Source organism: Mustela lutreola, chromosome 3 (genome assembly GCF_030435805.1).
Source record: "Mustela lutreola isolate mMusLut2 chromosome 3, mMusLut2.pri, whole genome shotgun sequence".
Taxonomy (NCBI): Eukaryota; Metazoa; Chordata; class Mammalia; order Carnivora; family Mustelidae; genus Mustela; species Mustela lutreola.
The window spans coordinates 195,296,928-195,316,056 of record NC_081292.1 but is presented as its reverse complement, the minus strand read 5'-3'; the positions used below and the strand labels follow the sequence as shown (position 1 = coordinate 195,316,056).

Sequence of the window (19,129 nt, the reverse complement as noted above, 5' to 3'; positions counted from 1 at the left end):
CCAGTTTCGCTTTGGCGGGCTTGGAGCAGCCGCCTCGTCCGGGCCGAGCGGGAGCCGGAGCCGGAGCCCGAGCAGGAGGAGTAGGAAGAGCCCGGCGGCGGCGTTGTCGCCGCGCCCCCGGCCACCAGCTACCTGGGACGCAGCCCTGCCCGTTGCCGCCCCCTCCCCCGATTGCCGCCCGCCGCGGGGCCGCCTGCGCCGGGCGGAGGGGCGCGGCCGCGAGCCCCGGGCCCCGAGGGGACGCCCGGGGAGAGGCGCTCGGGGGGCTCCGGACCCGCGGGCGTCGGGCGGACCCCGACATTAGGGGCTGTGGCCGTGGGGCCGGGCACCTGTTCGGCCGGGCGCGGCGCGGGCACCGGGGGCTAGGATGAAAGTGACCGTGTGCTTCGGCAGGACGGGCATCGTGGTGCCGTGCAAGGAGGGCCAGCTGCGCGTCCGGGAGCTCACGCAGCAGGCGCTGCAGCGCTACCTGAAGACCCGGGAGAAGGTGAGCGCCGGGGCGGGGCGGTGCGGGGACGCGGCTGCGGGGCGGGCTCCCGGCGGGCGCACCGAGGCCAGGCACCTGTCAGAGGCCCCAGGACCCGGTGGCGACGCCCAAGGGGCGCAGAGCGCCCAGGAGACTTTATTGGGCGCTACCTGTTCTCGCAACTTCGGCTTGTTTGCTCATATAAGTGACCTGGATGTCTCTGGGGGTTTGTGGGCCTTGCTTCTCAGAGGGTGACAGGAGGAAACGCAGCGTGGGAGTCAGTTGGGGACTCCCTACACATGCAGGATCTGGTGCCCTAATCCAAGCCCCTTGCCTCGGATCTGGTTTTAAGCAAGGTCCCAGGTGAGTGGAATGACCATTGGAGCTTGAGAAGCACTGCCTTCCAAGGTGCTTGAGAGAACACTTCTTAAGGGAGTATTGGAAGGTGTTGCTTACCTCAGGTGTGAGTTTTGACTAGGGCTAAGGCCCGCCCCACTTCTGTTCCTTGGACTTAGAAAGTTGATTGGTGCGAGTAACACACACTCGGAAGTTAGCCCTGATGGGGCCCCGGGGATTGAAGTCTTGTGAGCTTTCTCCATCAGTGACTGGGAACTTTGGTGGAAGGATGCTGTTTGCTTCAACTAAACCGTCTACATGTGGAGTGTCTTTAAGCCGCATTTTCTCTGTTTACTAGTGTGTGTGCCCGGCCTGACTAGTGAGTTGATTATTCCCAACTCTGTCCCTGAAATCAGAAACAAGTAAAAGTTAAGTGACTGTTATTTTTAAGGGGGCAGTGCATCTTCAGAAGGCCTAGCTAGACACTAGAATTCATGGTGGGTGTTTGGGTAACATACTGGGACTCTTGTGTCGTCTTTGATGGGTTCTTTAAATAAAGGCATTGGAGAGCGCCTTTTTCTTTTTCTTTCTTGAATCTTCATATGGAACAGCATACCCCAAATCCTCATCAAAAAGGACAAGACATAAACTCTTGTGCTAGAGGTCGGTGGCTCATTTAATATTTGTTCTCATGCTGTGAGAACTGTAGAAATGGCCTTTAAAACTGTATCTACCCCAATTTTCCCCCAATGTTAAAATAGCATATGCTGGTTTGTTGTTGTTTTTAGGATTTTTATTTATTTGAGAGAGAGTGAGAGAGCCCTGTGCTGGTGCTCTACTGCAGGGGCCGGGGGGAGAGGTGCAGAAGGAGAGGTAGAAGCAGGCTGCCTGCAGAGCAAGAAGCCCTGTGAGGAGCTTGATCCCAGGATCGTGACCCCATGATCATGACCTCACGAAGGCTGATGCCCAGTGCACTGAGCCACCCAGTGACCCAGTGTAAATGCTTTGTTTTCTGTAATTCAGTTAAAAACCGAGATTTGCACAAGTAACCAATTTCCTTGGAACTGTATTTCCCTAACTTTTGAAAGTAAGCTTAGTAGTAACATTATTCTAGGCAGATTATTAAAGTAAACATCATTGAAGGATTATTTTAATGAAATGATAAAGTTATTTTTTATTAACTCAATATTAAAAATAATTTATGCTCTAACATCTTGTATATATAGAAGCTTAGTACGTGGAGCTGTCCAAGTAATGGAAGGATGCTACATACTTATAAATAACATGCAGGGGACTAGATGAAATTTAGTGCATTGTAATTTGATCTTAAAAGGTGTTAAAAAGCTATTGATATTCTGTACTGAAAGCATAATTTATAATATCACAGAACCTATAATGTAATTGTATTGATCAGTTTACTGTTATTACCAGATATTACATTTTTCTGTGTTTACATTTATATATTAGCGAATGTGACATTTAAAGGTCACCTGCAGTTTATAAATTCTCCTTCTCTTCTTTGGCTTTTAAAATCTCAATTTAATAAGTGGCAAGTGATATTTTCTCTTTCCCAAATCTCTCTCTCCCAGAGTTTCATTTTGAATAGTATTGTAATCATAACAAGGCTTAACTGTTATTAAATGGTATTCCTAATAGAACTAAAATGTCAAGAAATAATCTATCAAATTCCATGCTTTCATCCATTGAATTTGGAAAATAATAGGAAAACCCAGAAATGTCAAAATTCAGTTTGAAAGGCAACTTGTCATAAATTCACTTTCTTTAAATCAGTGACACAGATTTAAAAGTCTTGCTTCCCTGGACAGTAAGGTTTTTAGTCCTGCCCTCAGACATAAAAACTTAACAATAAAGTGAATTGTGCTGACTATGCAGGCGCAGTTGTAGAAACTTTACTACGTAAGTTAAATGACCTCATAAGGCAGGTACTGGTATTTTCTTTTTGCAGATGGGGAGAAGAAAAAGACAGAGATATGGGTGATACATGGTAGAATTGAACCCAGGAACTGAGTCCTTATTCCTAGGATCCTTACTCATAGTTGCTAACTGCACAGCCCGATAGGCTATTATGCATGGGAGTTTATCCATCTTATATTTTACAGTTTGTTTTAAAGATTTTATTTATTTATTTGACAGAGAGAAATCACAAGTAGATGGAGAGGCAGGCAGAGAGAGAGAGAGAGGGAAGCAGGCTCCCTGCTGAGCAGAGACCCCGATGTGGGACTCGATCCCAGGACCCCAAGATCATGACCTGAGCTGAAGGCAGCGGCGTAACCCACTGAGCCACCCAGGCGCCCTACAGTTTGTTTTAAAAAGATCTTCCAGTTACAAACTGCTGTAATAACCCATCAACCTAAAGATGGCAATTTTGTTTCTTGCAGAGAGCTGTGACATGTACAAGTTCCTCTTGATTATATCCTATACAGTTTAGGTCTACATGTAATGGAGAGAAGTCTAGAATCTGAGCCTAATATTGCAGCATTTGCAAACCAAGTATGAAAAACATTCCTTCGTTTGATTACTAGTGGAAAAATGGGCCAAATCTCTTAGATATTCAGGTAGAGAGTGCTATCAAGAAACAAATTTGGTGGGAACACGAATGTAAATTAAGCCCATTTCTTTTTGGGTCTTGAATTATTTAGATAGGAGAAAGGCAGATTTCAAAATTGAGAATAGAGTTGAGGGGTGTCTAGTTTGGCGGCGGATAAGTGAAGCCCAAGGAAGTCATTCTGGATTTTGTGGACAGCATGGGAAAGTATCCACCCTCTGCTGAGAAGAAACAAAGAAAACTGGTATTTGGGGAATGTGGGGGACCAGCTGAATCAGCATCAGATAAGGCCGGAAGCAGGTAAGATGCTGAAGACACTGAGAGAACTTTTGGGAAGGCTTTAATTATGTTCTGAAATGGACTTTGAGTTTCCTGCTTTCCCTCCTTCCCCTGCAGTTCAATGAACTTTACCAGGAAGGTGGAATTGACTAAGGGGCAAGAATTATGGGGTTGCTTGCCTTTGGATCCTGGTAGTTTATCAAGTGTCCCAAGCTCTAAATCCAATTTACTTAAGTAGTTAGTGGAGAGGAGATTGTCTTCTTAAGTAGTCCAGGTGGGGATCACTGGGTAACTAGTTAAATTTATCATCAAAATTAGGTGTCACAGTTGAATGGTAATTGAGGCATATCCTGCAGGGGCTCTCAACCCTGGCCGATCATTAGTTACCTCTAATTTATCATTTAACATTTTAAATAATACAAATGCCCACTTCCCTTTCTCCAGGATTCTAATTCATTGGGTTTGGAGTGGAGCCTGGGCATCGGTGTTTTCAAAGGTGATTTTAATGCCCAGCCAGGGCTGAGAACTACTAATCAACTATCTAAATCATTTGGTATCACTGAACTCATTTGGTCTTAAACTCTTTTGATGGCAGGTACTGTGTTTTAGACGTCTCCAGACCAACCTGTCATTAGTAATCGTCCCTCTTACCATGAATGCATTCTCACAGCAGGTGGTCAAATAATTTATTAAATTGAACATACATTTATATATATATTTCATACACACACATACACAAACGCACACGCACTAGATAAGGTCAAAGTGAGTAAGGGAAAGGCTGGTTTAGTAATGAGAATGTGTAGTGTGTGGAGTGGAAATGAATGAGATAATATGAATATTGGGTTCATGGGATAGTGGGTATGCTGGAATTTTAAGCAGATTTGTGGATTTGACCATATGAAAATACTTTTTTTTTTTGAAGAAACATTTAGACTTGCCTAAATGATTGAATCTCTTCTGTGTTCAGATATTTTGAATAATTTGTTTTTCCATTGAGACCAGCTTCCCAAATCTGAGCAAGATAAGAGTAATAATTCCATTTTCTGGTAAACTGTGAGGTCAGCATCTAAAAATTTATACAGTAACAAGAATCTGGCATGCTATTATATGGGCCTAACCTGGAGAAATGGGCTGGAAATCCTAAATTCTTGAAGGCTTCAGTTTTTGATGAAGGCTTCCAGATTTTTAAGGTTCCTGTGTACATAAACTAGGACCAGACTGGATTTCCAAAATGCTTTGCAATTTATTGGACATGGACTTACTTGAGTGCTTCATTTTCTGTTCAGTCCACTCCTAGTGTGTGGACTACACGCTCTCCCCAGCATGAGGGTAAGACAGACTCACCACCAGCAGGGCACTTGCTGCGAGCTTGGTTTTGGTTCTCCTACTTGACTTGAATAGAAGAGCCTCCAGGTTTGCAGACACAGGGCTAGTGGTACCTGCCATGACCCATAGATATGTTTTTTCAATTTTGTTCAGTATCACATTTTTTAAAAAAGATTTTTATTTATTTATTTGAGAGAGAGAGACAGAGGTAGCGAGAGAGAGCACATGAGTGGGGAGGAGAGGGGGAGAAGCAGGCTCCCCAGTGAGCAGGGAGCCCAATGTGGGGCTCCATCCCAGGACCCTGGGGTCATGACCTGAGTCGAAGGCAGACTCTTTTTTTTTTTTTTTTTTTTTAAAAGATTTTATTTATTTATTTGACAGAAAGAGATCACAAGTAGGCAGAGAGGCAGGCAGAGAGAGAGGAGGAAGCAGGCTTCCGGCTGAGCAGAGAGCCCGATGTGGGGCTCGATCCCAGGACCCTGAGATCACAACCTGAGCTGAAGGCAGAGGCTTTAACCCACTGAGCCACCCAGGCGCCCCTCGAAGGCAGACTCTTAACTGACTGAGCCACCCAGGTGCCCGGCCCCTCAGTATCACATTTTGACTTAGTTGCCGTGTTTAAATATTTTGAGACTCATGCAAAGGTCCAGAGTTCTGTCTTCTTTGGGGGAAAAACAAATCAGAGTTTCTGGCAGTACTGGGCTTTCCTTTCCCACCTCCCAATCATCAGTAGGAGATGAGACACCCCTCTTGTCTTTGGAAGGCATCATTCTGCTCTCCACTCCATCATTGCCTCACCAACAGTTTGTTACCACCTCACACTTAACTTTTTACTCTGTCATGATTTCCTTATTTATGGCCCATTGTTGTTTTTTGGCTTGCTGTAGGTGTTTGGGTTTGTGGCCCCTGGATCTTCTCTTCTCCATTATGCCTCTCTTTCTTCCTTCCTATACTTCTCTCTGTCCCCCACATTTCTCTTTCCCCTTCCCACACCTTCCTCTTGCCTCCCTCCCCATGCCCCTTTCTCTCTGTGTCTCCCCACCGACCCCCCGCCCTCCTCCACCCTCATCCTGTGACCTATACATAGGATTTGCTGACCAGGGTTGGGGCTGCAGTTCAGTTCCTCGGAGCTAAGTTAATTGCCTCTTGTGCAACTGGGAGCGACAGTCCTGATTGTAGTTTGGAGAAAGTGCTCAAATGGCTTCGTTAACCAAGTATTTATCCTCATTCCCACACCATTCTGTGTCCTAGATCCTCTTGGAGGAAGTTGGGCAAATGACCATGTCCGATTTTTATGAGACTGTTTTCTGAAGAGTTTGGTCATGAAAATCATCTGAGGTGTCTATTAATAATGCAGGGCTTTGTGTCTCTTGGAAAATGTAAAGCTCTATAGTCTGGTAGAACTTTCTGTGATCATGGAAGTATTCTAGGTCAGTGTTTTCCAGTAAGATGGCCTGTGGCCACTCATGGCTTTTAAATACTTGGAATGTGGCTAGTACATCTGAGGAATTGCATTTTAAATTTAAATTTAAATGGTCACAAATGACTTAACCTAAATGGACGATTCAAGTCTAAGTCTCCTCTGATGATGCTTTTGGGAACCACTGGTGTAAAGCTTAGATCCCACACAGCCCTTAACCTGACACTCTCACAGATGTGGTTGTCCTGTTCAGAACTCTGCCAGTCGGAAGGGGATCTTCATGTACCTTTTGGTATCCACAGGTAGAAGAGAGAACCTTTAAAATCTTGAATCCTTCATCTGGGCATGAGGAAAATCCAGTCTAATTGTAAAGCAAGTTGCGGTCTGCTTCAGTTTGCCCCTTTGGTGGGACAGCCCGGGGGTGCACCACCTCTGTTTCTGCTGGTGGTGGATGGTGGGCCAACGAGGAGTATGAAGAAAACTCTGGATATTTTTAGTGAGATGTAAGATGCTTTACAATGAGCTCCTGCAACAGTATGGGCCCCAGTATCATCTTGGTCTCTCCAGCCGAGATCTCTCCTCTGCGCTCTGACCTCAGAGGAGCTCTGAGCTCTCCTCTGAGCTCTGAACCTCTGAGGTTCATAGCAGTTTCCTTGACCCCTTTACTTGGATGCCAGGTAGGCATCTGACCCTTAGCTCGCCCCAAGCTGAACTCCTGATGCTCTTCTCCAAATCCACTCTTCCCATGGTCTTCCCGTCTCATTTAGTGACCGTGTCATCCTTCTGGTTGTTAGGTTAGAAACGCTTGTGACAGTCTCTGACTGCTCTTTTCCTTGGGATTGCCCTGCAGTCCGTCTGCAACTCTGAGGGACCCTCCTCTCACAATGTGTGCGGAATCGAATTCTTCTTTCCCGCTTTTCAGTTAGCGGGCTGGGGTTCACGGTACTTTTTTTTTTTTTAAGATGTTATTTATTTATTTATTTGAGAGATCGAGAGTGAGAGAGAAAGAGAGAGAGAGAGAGAGAGAGAGCAGGAGGAGGGACAGAGAGAGAATCTCACACAGAACAATGGGGGGCTTGATCTCAGAACCCTGGGAGTATGGCCTGAGCCGAAATTAAGAGTCAGTCTCTTAGCTACAGGAGTTACCCACGTGCCTCAGGGCTCATGGTATTTTTTTTTTTTTTTTTCCCCAATGGTTTTTAGTCCCTCTGTTTCTACCCCACACCCCCACTGTAAGTCTTTTCTCAACACAAAAGCTAGAGTAACATTTAAAATTCTAGTCAGGTCCTGTCATTCTTCTACTCCAGATCCTCCGTTGGCTCCCGTGTCTTTCAGACGGCCTGTCAGGTGCTGTATGATGTGGGTATCTCTGCAAAACAAGGTTCGTGTAGCAGGCCCGGGACCCCTCCCTTTAGGCCTGCTTACAAGACTGGCTCTTGACTGGCACTGGGAACTCAGACTTGTGGGGCGTTCCCACCACTCTCTGAAAAGAATGGCTTATGCAAATAGGATGGTTTATACTGAACACTGGCTCTTTTTCTGAGGTCTGGAATTTTTGTGCCTGCTAGGCAGAGGGTCCCAGTGTGGCCAGCCCCCAGGGAAAACTGGGGATGCTGAGTTTGCTGATCCTCACTGGTAGAAAACAATCACAGGTGATGTGAAACCTTGTGTCTGGGCTGTGGGGGTCGGGTGGGGTGGGGGGTGGCGGGTGAGTTGGGCTGGGGGGCTGTCTACTGGATGTGGATCCTTGGAAGCTCGTGCCTCATTTCCTGCAAACTCTACTCTTGAGTCTTTTCCCTTTCTTAAGTTTTGCTTTGTGTCCTTTTACTGTGATGCATCATAGCTGTGAGAATGACCATATGCTGAGTCCCGTGAGTTGTTCTGGTGAATCATTAAACCTGGGTGGGGTTGGGGACCCCGGCATACCATCTCTTACCTTTCACACCTCCTCTTCCACCCTCATCCTACTCTCCCCCAGCCTCATGGTCTTGTGGCTGTTAGCCCAACAAAGCCAGACAGGCTCCCGCTTCATATGCGGTTTTCTCTGCCTGGAATAGTCCTGGACCTCCAGTTATGCACCTGTCTGCTTTCCTCATCTCTTCCATCTTAGGTTGGTTCCTGTCTTCTTGAAGCCTTTCCTACCAACTGTTTATGATTACAACCCCTCCAGCCATCCTCTGTATTGGTCCTTCCTGCCCTTTCTCCCCAGGAATCACCCCTTGCTACCCCACAGCGGTTCTAACTGTGTTTATCATCCATCTCTCTCCACTAGAATGTCAGCAACAAGGTAGAGATCATGGTCAGCCCTGTTCATTGTCGGCGCCCCAGCTCCTGTGAGTGCCTGGTACCTAGTGGGCTGGGCATAAACTCTTCTTGAGTTAAACCGTTTACCGTGTGTCCACTACCATCTGTTGTGGTTATGTCTTGCTCCAGTATAAACTGCCCCACCATTTAGTAGCTTAAAATAACTCTAGATCCACGAAGAAGGCTCAGTGTGATGTTTTCTAGGTCCGGGGTGTTTCAGATTGCATAAGTCTGGTGCCTTGGCTGGGGTGGCTTGAATAGCTGGGGGCTGATTGCCCCGGGGCCTCCGTCTGGAGCCTTGCTTCTCGCTGTCAGCTGGGTGCCTGGGTTCTCTCCCTTCAGTCTTAGCATCTCATCCTCTGCCGGGGCCTCTTCCCACGGCCTCCAGGGCAGGGTTGCTTGACTTCTCAAAAGGCAGCTCAGGGCTCCAAAGAGTACAAAGCTGGAAGCTTCCAGGCATGCTTAAGGCTTAGATCTGCCACTGGCATGATGTTTTCTATATGTTCTATTATTATTATTATTTTTTGAAGGGTTGACCTATTTCTCTGAGAGAGAGAGCGAGCGAGAGGGAGAATGAGGAGGGCCAGAAGGAGAGGGAGAGAGTCCCAAGCAGACTCCATGCTGAACGCAGAGGGCTCGATCTCAGAACTCTGAGATTGTGACCGGAGCCAAAACCAAGAGTCGGATGCTTAATTGACTGCACCTCCCAGGCCCTGCTGCCACATTCTGTTAATTAAAGCATGTAGCTGTAGAGCCCAGCGTGAAGGGAGAGGTTTGTATGAGGAGCAGAATAACAGTAGGCAGCGTTCTTCAGGAGGGGCTGCCTAATGTAGCAGGTCACATCCTTGGTGATCCTAACAGGCAAATTAATCAGTTGCTGTCTCTGGTTTTGATGAGTTTTGCAGCCTCCTGGGGTAGGAGGCCCAGATGTAGGTATCCTGAGCTACAGGAGGAACCAAGAATGCTCATTGAAACGGGAGACCCTGATGCTGTTTTGAAGGATGCTGGGGAATTTGTAAGGTGGAAAAGTGAGACGAGGCATCTCAGGTGGAGGGAACAGAGTGAGTGGGCATCGGCTGGTTGAGGGAGTTGTGAAAGGTCAGGGCCCAGGGAGGAGCGGTGGCGCACAGGGTCACTTGGACCACATAGTGACTGCCCTTGGATGACACCCTATGGGATTTTCATGGCTTCCTAATGTGGCTATTGGTTTTGTTACAGATATATTCATGTTTCACTCAATGTGCATGTCTAAAAGTATTTGCATGGATTTAAGAAATGGAGAGGATTTTGGAAAACTAGGTTAAAAAAAATAGATACTTCTGTAAAACCTCATCCAACCCAGTTGGTTACTGTGGTTCTCATACCTTCCCCAGATAAACTGCTTTTAAGAAGATCATGAAGATGTGGTAGCTTGTTACTTTTCGTTCCTTATTTTTTTAAGGCTTTTATTTATTTATTTAATTTTTAAAAAAGATTTTATTTATTTATTTGAGAGAGAGCACAAGCAGGAGGAGGGGGAGAAGGAGAAGCAGACTCCCACCCCCACTGAGCAGGGAGTCCAATGCAGGGATCAATCCCAGGACCCCAGAATTACAACCTGAGCTGAAGACAGATGCTTAACTGACTGAGCCACCAGGCTACCACTTAAAGACTTTTATTCTTTAAAGTTTTCTTAATAGTGTCTCCATCCAGTATGAGGCTTGAATTCACAACCCTGACATCAAGAGTCGCATGTTCCACCGACTGAGCCAGCCAAGTGTCCCTCATCCCTAATTTTGATGATCTTTTAGAGCTGTCTGCCCACGAACTTTCCAGGATTTTTAAACCTACATCTCTTCCCAGCCTGCCGGTCTCCCTACAGGATTTTCATGCGTGCTAGGGCATCAGGCTCTGGCTTTGCTCTCAATGGGACCTCCTCTATTCTGTGGTGTCAGCTACCCCTAAATTCCCACCTCTGCCCCTGAGCTTCCTTAGACCCCCAATCCACCAGCCTCCGGACTTTGCACCCGGTGTCCCACACACAGTTGAGGCCCAGCCTGCTCTCTGCAAATATGCTGGGCGCCATCATTCACCCCAATGTCAGATCCGGAAACCTGGGCGTACTCCGTTCCTTGGTGATCTTTCCTCCCTTAGAGCCCACACTCTGTCTAGTTACTTCAAGGCTTTCTTCGGTTCCAAGTGTATCTCCTGCATCTGCTTCTACCCCAAAGCCATGCCATTGCTCATCTCCGCAGTGGGGGACTACAGCAGACTCTTAGCCGGCCTTCGTGCCCCTGCTAGCTCTGGACTCTTCCAGAGCGACTTCCACCGACAGCCTTGCAGCCACCAGTCTGGTAGTGGGTGCTCTGCTGCTGCTGGGAATGTTTGAGCCGTTCCCCGTGGAGCTTACGTGGAAAGGCAGATTTTGCTTCCCTGTCCTTTGATGTCCTCCCCCTTCCTACCTGCCCTTTGCTGTTCCTTCACCCTTTCCCCACCGCGGGTGACTGCTGCGTCCTCCAGGCGAGTCTGCCGCTGCGGTCCCGGGTGAGTCCTCCCTCCCTGCCTCACTCACCGCCCTCCGGCCTCCTCGTTGTGCTCTCTGAGCTCCCCGTGCCGGTGCTTTTCTTTTGGAAAATGCATCTTAGATTTTACTGTTCCGTGGTCACAGTCTGCTGACTTGACAGACGACACCCGGATGGCAGTGGCTTATCACAGCGGAGGGTTCCCTTTCTGCGTGGGAAAAGGTCCCCTCTCCGCTGTGTGCTTTGGCCTTGGCGGTTTCTGTAGAGCTGCACTCTGCCGACTGATGAATCAAGAGAACATGGGGGACGCCACAGGACATTTGTGGCCCAGCCTGAAAAGTGGCAGAGCCGACTTCTTACTAGCATTTCCCTGCTAAGACCAGCCGTGTGCCCCATCTAGGTGCAGTGGGGTTAGGAAAATAGTCCACTTGGGTAAAGGAGAGCCACTGGCCAGGCTCTGCCTTTTATTACAAATATTTGGTCTCCCCACTACACTGTGAACTATTCAAAAACAAGGAATTAAAAAAAAAATTTCCAGTCCGTGTTTTTTAGCGTATACCTGACACCCAGTCTGCATACCATAAATCCTTGTGCAATTATGTTAAATTCACATTGCTTCCTCTCATGAAAATGAGACTGACTTTGTATTCAACACAAAGTTTTGCAAGTTTGAAATCTTTAGATGTGGTGTTTTTTTAAGTCTAAATGCAACTTTTCTCTTGATTGTCTTCAAATACCTCATCAAATCCACATTTACTGTCGGTGGTAGTTTAGTGGCCCATTATATCTGCTGTAATGATTGTCTTAAATAACAGCTTCAGAATCTGACAGGTTGACTCACTTCTCAGATTTTTGAGACTGTGAGTGCTCTGTGATTCTGGATTTTCAATGAAGGAATATCTTCTTTTTCCTTCATGAGGATTTGTGTAGTACTGTCTCTTATATTCGAGCAATGTTTGATTTTCAGTGTCTTACTCATTAATTTCATGTTGTCCTTTTTTTTTTTAAAAAAGATTTTATTTATTTATTTGACAGAGATCACAAGTAGGCAGAGAGGCAGGCAGACAGAGAGGGGGAGCAGGCTCCCTGCTGAGCAGAGAGCCCTTTGCGGGGCTCGATCTAGGACCCGTGGGATCATGGCCCGAGCCGAAGGTAGCAGCTTAACCCACTGAGCCACCCAGACACCCCTCATGTTGATTTTTTAAAAATGAATCTGGATTATCTTAATTCAGATGGATTCCTTATCTGTGTTGAGGGGCTGTGTCTGAGGGACTGCCAATTAGGTCTGCCGCCTGGCTTTGGGCTCGGCCATTCTTTTGATTGCTTGGACTCCAGCGCTTTTTGGATTGCAATGAGGTGGAATTTCAAGATACCAAAGACAGTCTGATTAAGAAGGGTTCACTCTCCATTTAGTCCCTATCAGATGCAATGCCGAGAGTCATCCAGATAAATACTCCCCATACTCCTCCTGTCTTCTGCCTCAGGTGAGGTTATTAACCTTGCCTGGGGGGTCTTGGGCCCTGGAGGAATGGTGGCGTGGTGGGAGGGGCAGGGGGTCCACTTGGTCGTGGAGGTATAACAGGGGAAATGTCTGCAACTTTTGGCTAAGCCCCTGTCAGCAAGACCAGAGAACCATATGAACAGGGGAAATGATCACACCCATTTTATTGCTTTGTTTGAGGCAGAAATGAAGCATTTCTTTATTTTTTTAATTTTTAATTTTTTTTTTTTTTTAGATTTTATTTATTTATTTGACAGAGAGCGAGAAAGAGAGTATAAGCACAGGGAATAGCAGAGGGAGAGGGAGAGGGAGAAGCAGGCTCTCCACTGAGCAAGGAGCCTAGTGTGCTGCTTGATCCCAGGACCCTGGGATCATGACCCGAGCCAAAGGCAGATGTTTAACTGACTGAACCACCAAGGTGCCCTGAAATTAGAGATTTATGGGGAATGCTGGTAATTGACTTCTGATGCCTTTTTAGGGAGATTTAGGATAAGTGTTTTTTTTTTTTAATCTTTTTATTTGTTTTTTAAAATTGAAGCCTAGTTGGCACAGTATTACCTTAGTCTCAGGTGTGCAGCACAGCGATTGGACAAATCTGTTTGTTCTGCTGTCCTCACCACAAGAGTAGTGACCCTCTGTCACCCCGCAATGCTGTCACAGTACCATTGGTGATATGCCCGGTGTTGTACCTTTCATCCCCACGAGACTAAGTTTTGCTGGTATTTTATGAAGACAGGAATCCTAGAAAGTGTGACAGGGGATATACAGGTATAATTTATGCTCCTTCCTCCTCGTAGAGAGGTGGCCTGTTTTGGGGAAGGGATGCAGAGATTGTGGGGTTCCTGACTGAAGAATGATGGGAAACAGTACAGTCCCTTAACCCTATCTTCGCAGAAAACGTATGTTGTCTCTTCAGGGAGGCCTTAGGTCTCTATCAGTGGCTGCTTAGCTTGGTTGTCTATAATCTTGTCTCTTCATTCTCTTGAGAGATGATTTAGACAATGATTTTGGGTCAGGCATTGTGTTTTGTGCTGGGGTTATAGAATAAAATAAGGCCTAGTCCTTGCCTCCATCAAGCTTATAGAATAAAAGGGCAGAGAGAACTGTGTAGACGGAGCACAGTCTGGTGCAGGGCCCTGGAGAGGTGGGCGCGGAGAGTGGCCGAGCTTGGCTTTGCGAGGAGCAGGGAGAGGTGGGTGGTCCGGTAGCCTTCGCTTGTGGAGCGCTGGCTGCCTGTGCAGGGTTTCCAAGGATGAATGGACGTTTGCCAGAGCAGTAAGGGTGGGGAGAGGCCTTAGAGGGAGGGGGTGAGAGGGAGGAGTGGGGGAGAGCAGGAGGTATGAGTGTGGGGGGCTGGGTGGGGAGGGGGAGAGAGGCCAGCCTGTGCCTGAGGGTAAAGTGTTGTTGTTTTTCTGGTGGGGGACAGTATTATGGAACGGTTTCCAGGAGTGACAGTGGGAGGGAGTGGTGGGGAATGAGGGCCATGAGAAGAAGGCAGGGTCAGAGCCGGGAGGCTTCTGTTACAATGAGCGAGAGAGCTGGGAATCAGGGAAGCATTCTGGGCAGGGTGGCCATGGTGTCTGCCTTTTTGTATGGCTTGCCCTGGAGGATGACGACAGGCGGCTGAGACTAGAGGTGGAGAAACTGGTCCACGTCCCTGCTGTGGAATGGAGGATGGACATGGTGAAGCAGAAGAGGGAATGGGCTTTGAGATTGAGGGGGACAGCGGGGTCAGACTTGGGAGTGGACTCTGTGTAGTGAAGGAAGTACGGGTAGAAATGGGTAGAGGGAGCAGTCTGAAGTTTGTGTTTCATTGACTACCCTGTGTTCTAGGCTTTGAAGCCTGGGGGTGCAGGGACCAGTAAGACAGGGTCTGTGCCCTCAGGAGCCCCATAGATAGGGGTAGGAGAGGTGGAAGACCTCTGGTTGCTGGGGGGTGCTAAGGGTCTGGCTGGGGTAAGTCATGTGTCCATGACGGTGCCAGTCTTTTGCGTCACTTGCTTGTCATTAGATTAGAGCCTTGATTCAAGAGTGGGATTTGTAGGCGGCTATGGAAAAAACGTGGCCTCCAGAAATGAAGCAGTGAGTGTAGGTTGAGGAATATATAAACTATGTTGATGGCTTTTGGACGTCTGTGATAGAGATTCACGGGGGCTCGAGGCCCTCTGACGGCCCCTCCAGACCCACGCTTGTCCCTTCTACAGCCTCCTTTGCGACCTAGCGGGTTGAGCAGCGTAGACTGTCTGGCTCTGGGGCTTCTAGTTGTCCTCAGCTGTGGGGGAGGACCCAGAAGGAGAAGGGAGGCTGCACAGCTCCCCACTTGCCAGGTCCCTGTGGGCTGGCTACCTCGCTTCCCTGAGGGAGGCACCTCTTGTCACTGCCTCCTCCCCCGTGCTCCTCTCCCCACTGGACACCCACTCCTTTCCCTGTCTCGGGTTCTGGATGATGGCAAGGGCTCACTGCTTGGTGCAAACCTTTATGAATAGTTTATTAAACACCTAAGTGCCTAAGTTGTGCAAATCATCTCTTTCCTGCCAGGATTTGGATTAACAAATACAGTAATAATAGGTTTTCCTTCATGATCCAGTATTCGTAACACATATATACAATTGAAATGTAAGTTTCCTGGGGATACTTATCCTTACTATAAATGATGCTTCTACTTTTTAAATTCTGTTACTTTACTTTTTAAAAGTAGTTAGGATATACTAATTTGATTTTACTACCCACTAATAGGTTAGGGCCCAGAGTTAGAACACCACTGGGGCTCCCTGATATTTAGGGGACCTAGGATTTGTCATCAGGTCAGGTGACTCTAGATATCCTTATAGCTCTAAAATCATGTTGTTTTTTGATTAAACAAAGTGTGAGGCTGAAGGCAAATCCCTATGTTCAGTATGCATTAAAGGGTTTAAGTTACAATCTGTGGATTATAATGTCAAATTCCCTACATAGATAAGATTTGGATCGTGAGACTTGAGAATGGCAGCAGGTGATCTAGAGTTATCGGGCCTGCAAGTCCACATGGTTGGATAAAATCTAGAAGAAATCTCAAGAATTGTGTGTGTCATCCCATATTTCTTTCGTGAAGACATAGTAATAGAATTGGTAACTTTATATATTAGTTTCTGGATTGCTTCCTTTTGTAGCAAAGAATTGAGGAAGTGCAAGATGTCAAGATAATACTCGTCTCTGTGTTTAGAGACACATTTGTAGAGATTCAGTGGGCTCGAGTTTTGATAGCAGTGCTAGAGACATTTTCCCAGAACCTTAAAAAACAAAACAAAACAAAACAAAAAAAACCACAAAAAAGCCTGTACAGAAATTTCCAGTAAAAAGACATTATTTATATAATTATATAACATATATTGCATATATATTATATAAGATATATAACATATACATGCTCCTTTCAGAGCATCTGAACGGGGAGACTTCCCTACCGCTTCCGGCTTCTGGTGGCCCCCAGTATTCCTTAGCTTATGGCAGAGTAACTCGAATCTCTGCGTCCATCTTTCCGTGGTCTTTGTCTCTGTGTCTCTCTGTCTCTGTGTGTCTTCCCCTCTTGTGAGGACACCCGTCCTATCCGATTAGGGCCCACCCTCGTGACTTGATTACACCTGTAGATGTGATTACACCTGTAGAGACTCTCCTATCACTCACAAGTATGAAGGGTTAGGATCTCCGCACATCTTTTTGGGGGACGCAGTTCAATTTATAACAATTGCTACTCTGTTGAAAGCAGTTTTTTCATCTTTTACACCAAGAGACTTTGGGGGAATTCCATTGATTTCTGATTGCCTTCCCTCTAGTAGTATCCTTTATTCCTTACATTTTTGTTCCAAAATGGCCCACGGGTAACTTGCTGGCTGTTTTATTGAAAAACAAAGGTCTCGTGATCTGCTATCACCCGCTACTACTATAGTAGTAGCCTTCAGAAGGGAAAGAGCTCCCCAGTGGGCTGGGATGGCCCAATGTGAGAAATAGGTCGGGTTTCCATGACTGCAGGGAAGGGCGGCACGTGTGTCCTGTGGCGGAGATGAGGGATTAGAACATTGCAGCGGTTCTCAAACTTCTTCGTCCCAACACCCCTTTTCACTTACATATGAGACGACCTGGAAGACCTTTTTAGGCAGATTATACCTATTTTAGACCATATTAGAAATTAAAGCTGAGAAAACAAAAAGCATATCTAATGAATTTAAAATAACAAAGAGACCAAAACAAGTTAAGATCACTTATTGCTATAAAAAAATACTTTTCAAAACAAAAGCAAAATTTAGTGAGAAAAGGGGCACTGCATAACATTTGTTTCACACCTCTTTGATATTTGCTTATGGGATAGTTTCTCAAATCTGCTTTCTCATCCAGTCTGTTGCAATGGGTTGTTTCGGTTGAAATACATGAAGAAAATCCTGCCTTACAGAGATACGTAGTTGGAAGAGGGAGGAGTTTTTTTTTTTTTTTTTTTTTAAAGATTTTTATTTATTTATTTGACAGAGACAGACACAGCGAGGGAGGGAATACAAACAGGGGGAGTTGGAGAGGGAGTAGCAGGCTGCCCGCTGAGCAGGGAGCCCAATGCACAGCTCAGTCCCAGAACCCTGGGATCATGACCTGAGCAGAAGGCAGATGCTCAATGACTGAGCCACCCAGGTGCCCCAAAGGAGGAGCATTTCACTAGCTTTTTCAGATAGTTGAAGACAATGCTTTCTGCACGCTACATGCAAATTCAACATGTGGTTGGTTCTTATACTTCTTTCTTATACATTTATTATATCACAGTTTCTGTGGGTTAGGAACTTGGACACAGCTTAGCCTGTCTCTCTTCTTAGGATCTTACCAGCTGTAATCAAGGTGGCAGCTAGGATGCATTCTCAGGAGTCTTCACTAGAAAGAACCTGCTTCTGGGCTCACTCAGGTTTTTGATAGAATTCCTTCCTTGCAGCTGTAGGGCTAAGGGCCCTGGCTCTTCCTGACTGTAAGCTGGTAGCCAGTGCCTGCAGTCCGTTTCCTCTCCCAGAGGACACTTGCAGTTCCTTATCGTATGTCATTTTCCAGCATTTTCCAGCTGGACTTCTTATTTCATCAAAAAAGGCAAGCAGGATCTCTAAAGCACATTGGCCAGGAGGACGAATCTATAACATAATGTAATAATGGGATTATGATTCTAAACATCAGAATTGTGGGATTCATGATTATAAACATCTTAGTAGGTGATGGTTTTCTTAAAGGTTAGTTGCAGTGTAGGAGTCTGAAATTATACCCATGAAATTTTCATAGTGTCACATTATAATTCATTGGTTTGTGTTGTACTTGGAATAGATCTGTTATCCATGCATGATCTTTTAACATCCTATATTGTGGTTCACTGAGTTATGCCAGTCTTTCAAATGTTGACACGTTTCATTATACAGCTTCAAAAACCACGTACGTTGATATTACCGTCAAATCATCTGAAAAGTGTAGGTATTAGGAAACTATTTAGCTCATAGTGCTGGATACAAGTTTTCTGGAATTTTAATTTCTGCTTTATTATTGGCAACATATAACTGTCATTTATTTTGTATTAAGTGTCTTGGCTCCTATTGTTCCTTTTTGATATATATCCACTGGAAGCTCAAGGATAAATACTTTCTATTTCTTTACGTACCACGTCAAAAAGATGTAAAATGAAAGGTTGAGGATTGGGATGCCTGGGTGGCTCAGTGGTTTAAGCCAACGCCTTCGGCTCAGGTCATGATCTCAGGGTCCTGGGATTGAACATTGGGCATCGGGCTCTCTGCTCAGCGGGGAGCCTGCTTCCCTCTCTCCATCTGCCTGCCTCTCTGCCTACTTGTGATCTCTCTCTCTATGTCAAACAAATAAATAAATAAAAATACCTTTTAAAAAATGTTTTTTAAGAAAAGGATTGAGAATTAATAAAATTTGTGTTGCATCATCAAAGTTAGATCTGCCCTTTTCTTAAGTGCTAATAAATGGCAGTAAAGGCAAATAAATGACTAGTACCTTTGACTGTTATTGTACAGTCTTACATTAGTTTCAGGAGTATGATGTAATGATTCAACAACTGAATACATTTCCCAGTGCTCATCACAGTAAGTGTGCTCTTACTCCCCTTTATTTTACCCACGCCCCTAGGCAGCCTCCTCTGTCATAACCACCAGTTAGTTCTTTGTATTTAAGAGATTTTTTTTTTCTTGGTTGCTCATTTGTTTGGTTTCTTCAATCCCATGAATGAGTGAAATCATATGGTACTTGTCTTTGACTTATTTCACTTATTATTATGATACCCTCTAGATCCGTCCATGTTGCTGCAGATGGCAAGATCTCATTCCTTTTTATGATTGAGTAACATTCCTCTGTGTGTGTGTGTGGGGGGGGTGTAACCGCATCTTCTTTATCCATTCATCTAAGCATAGACTCT

The 19,129-nt window shown here is 45.9% G+C and overlaps 1 protein-coding gene across 3 annotated transcripts in view; it reads left to right on the top strand.

Annotated features, from left to right (window-relative positions):
• The first annotated feature begins 241 nt into the window (after nt 1–241).
• Nucleotides 242–19,129, top strand: part of PARD3B (par-3 family cell polarity regulator beta) — a 1,047,303-nt gene continuing 1,028,415 nt past the window's right edge. For all 3 annotated transcript variants that reach the window (XM_059168302.1, XM_059168301.1, XM_059168303.1), the window contains exon 1: nt 242–487. In XM_059168302.1, the coding sequence (XP_059024285.1) occupies nt 368–487 (120 nt within the window). In that variant the 5' untranslated portion in view covers nt 242–367. The remainder of the gene's footprint in view (nt 488–19,129) is intronic.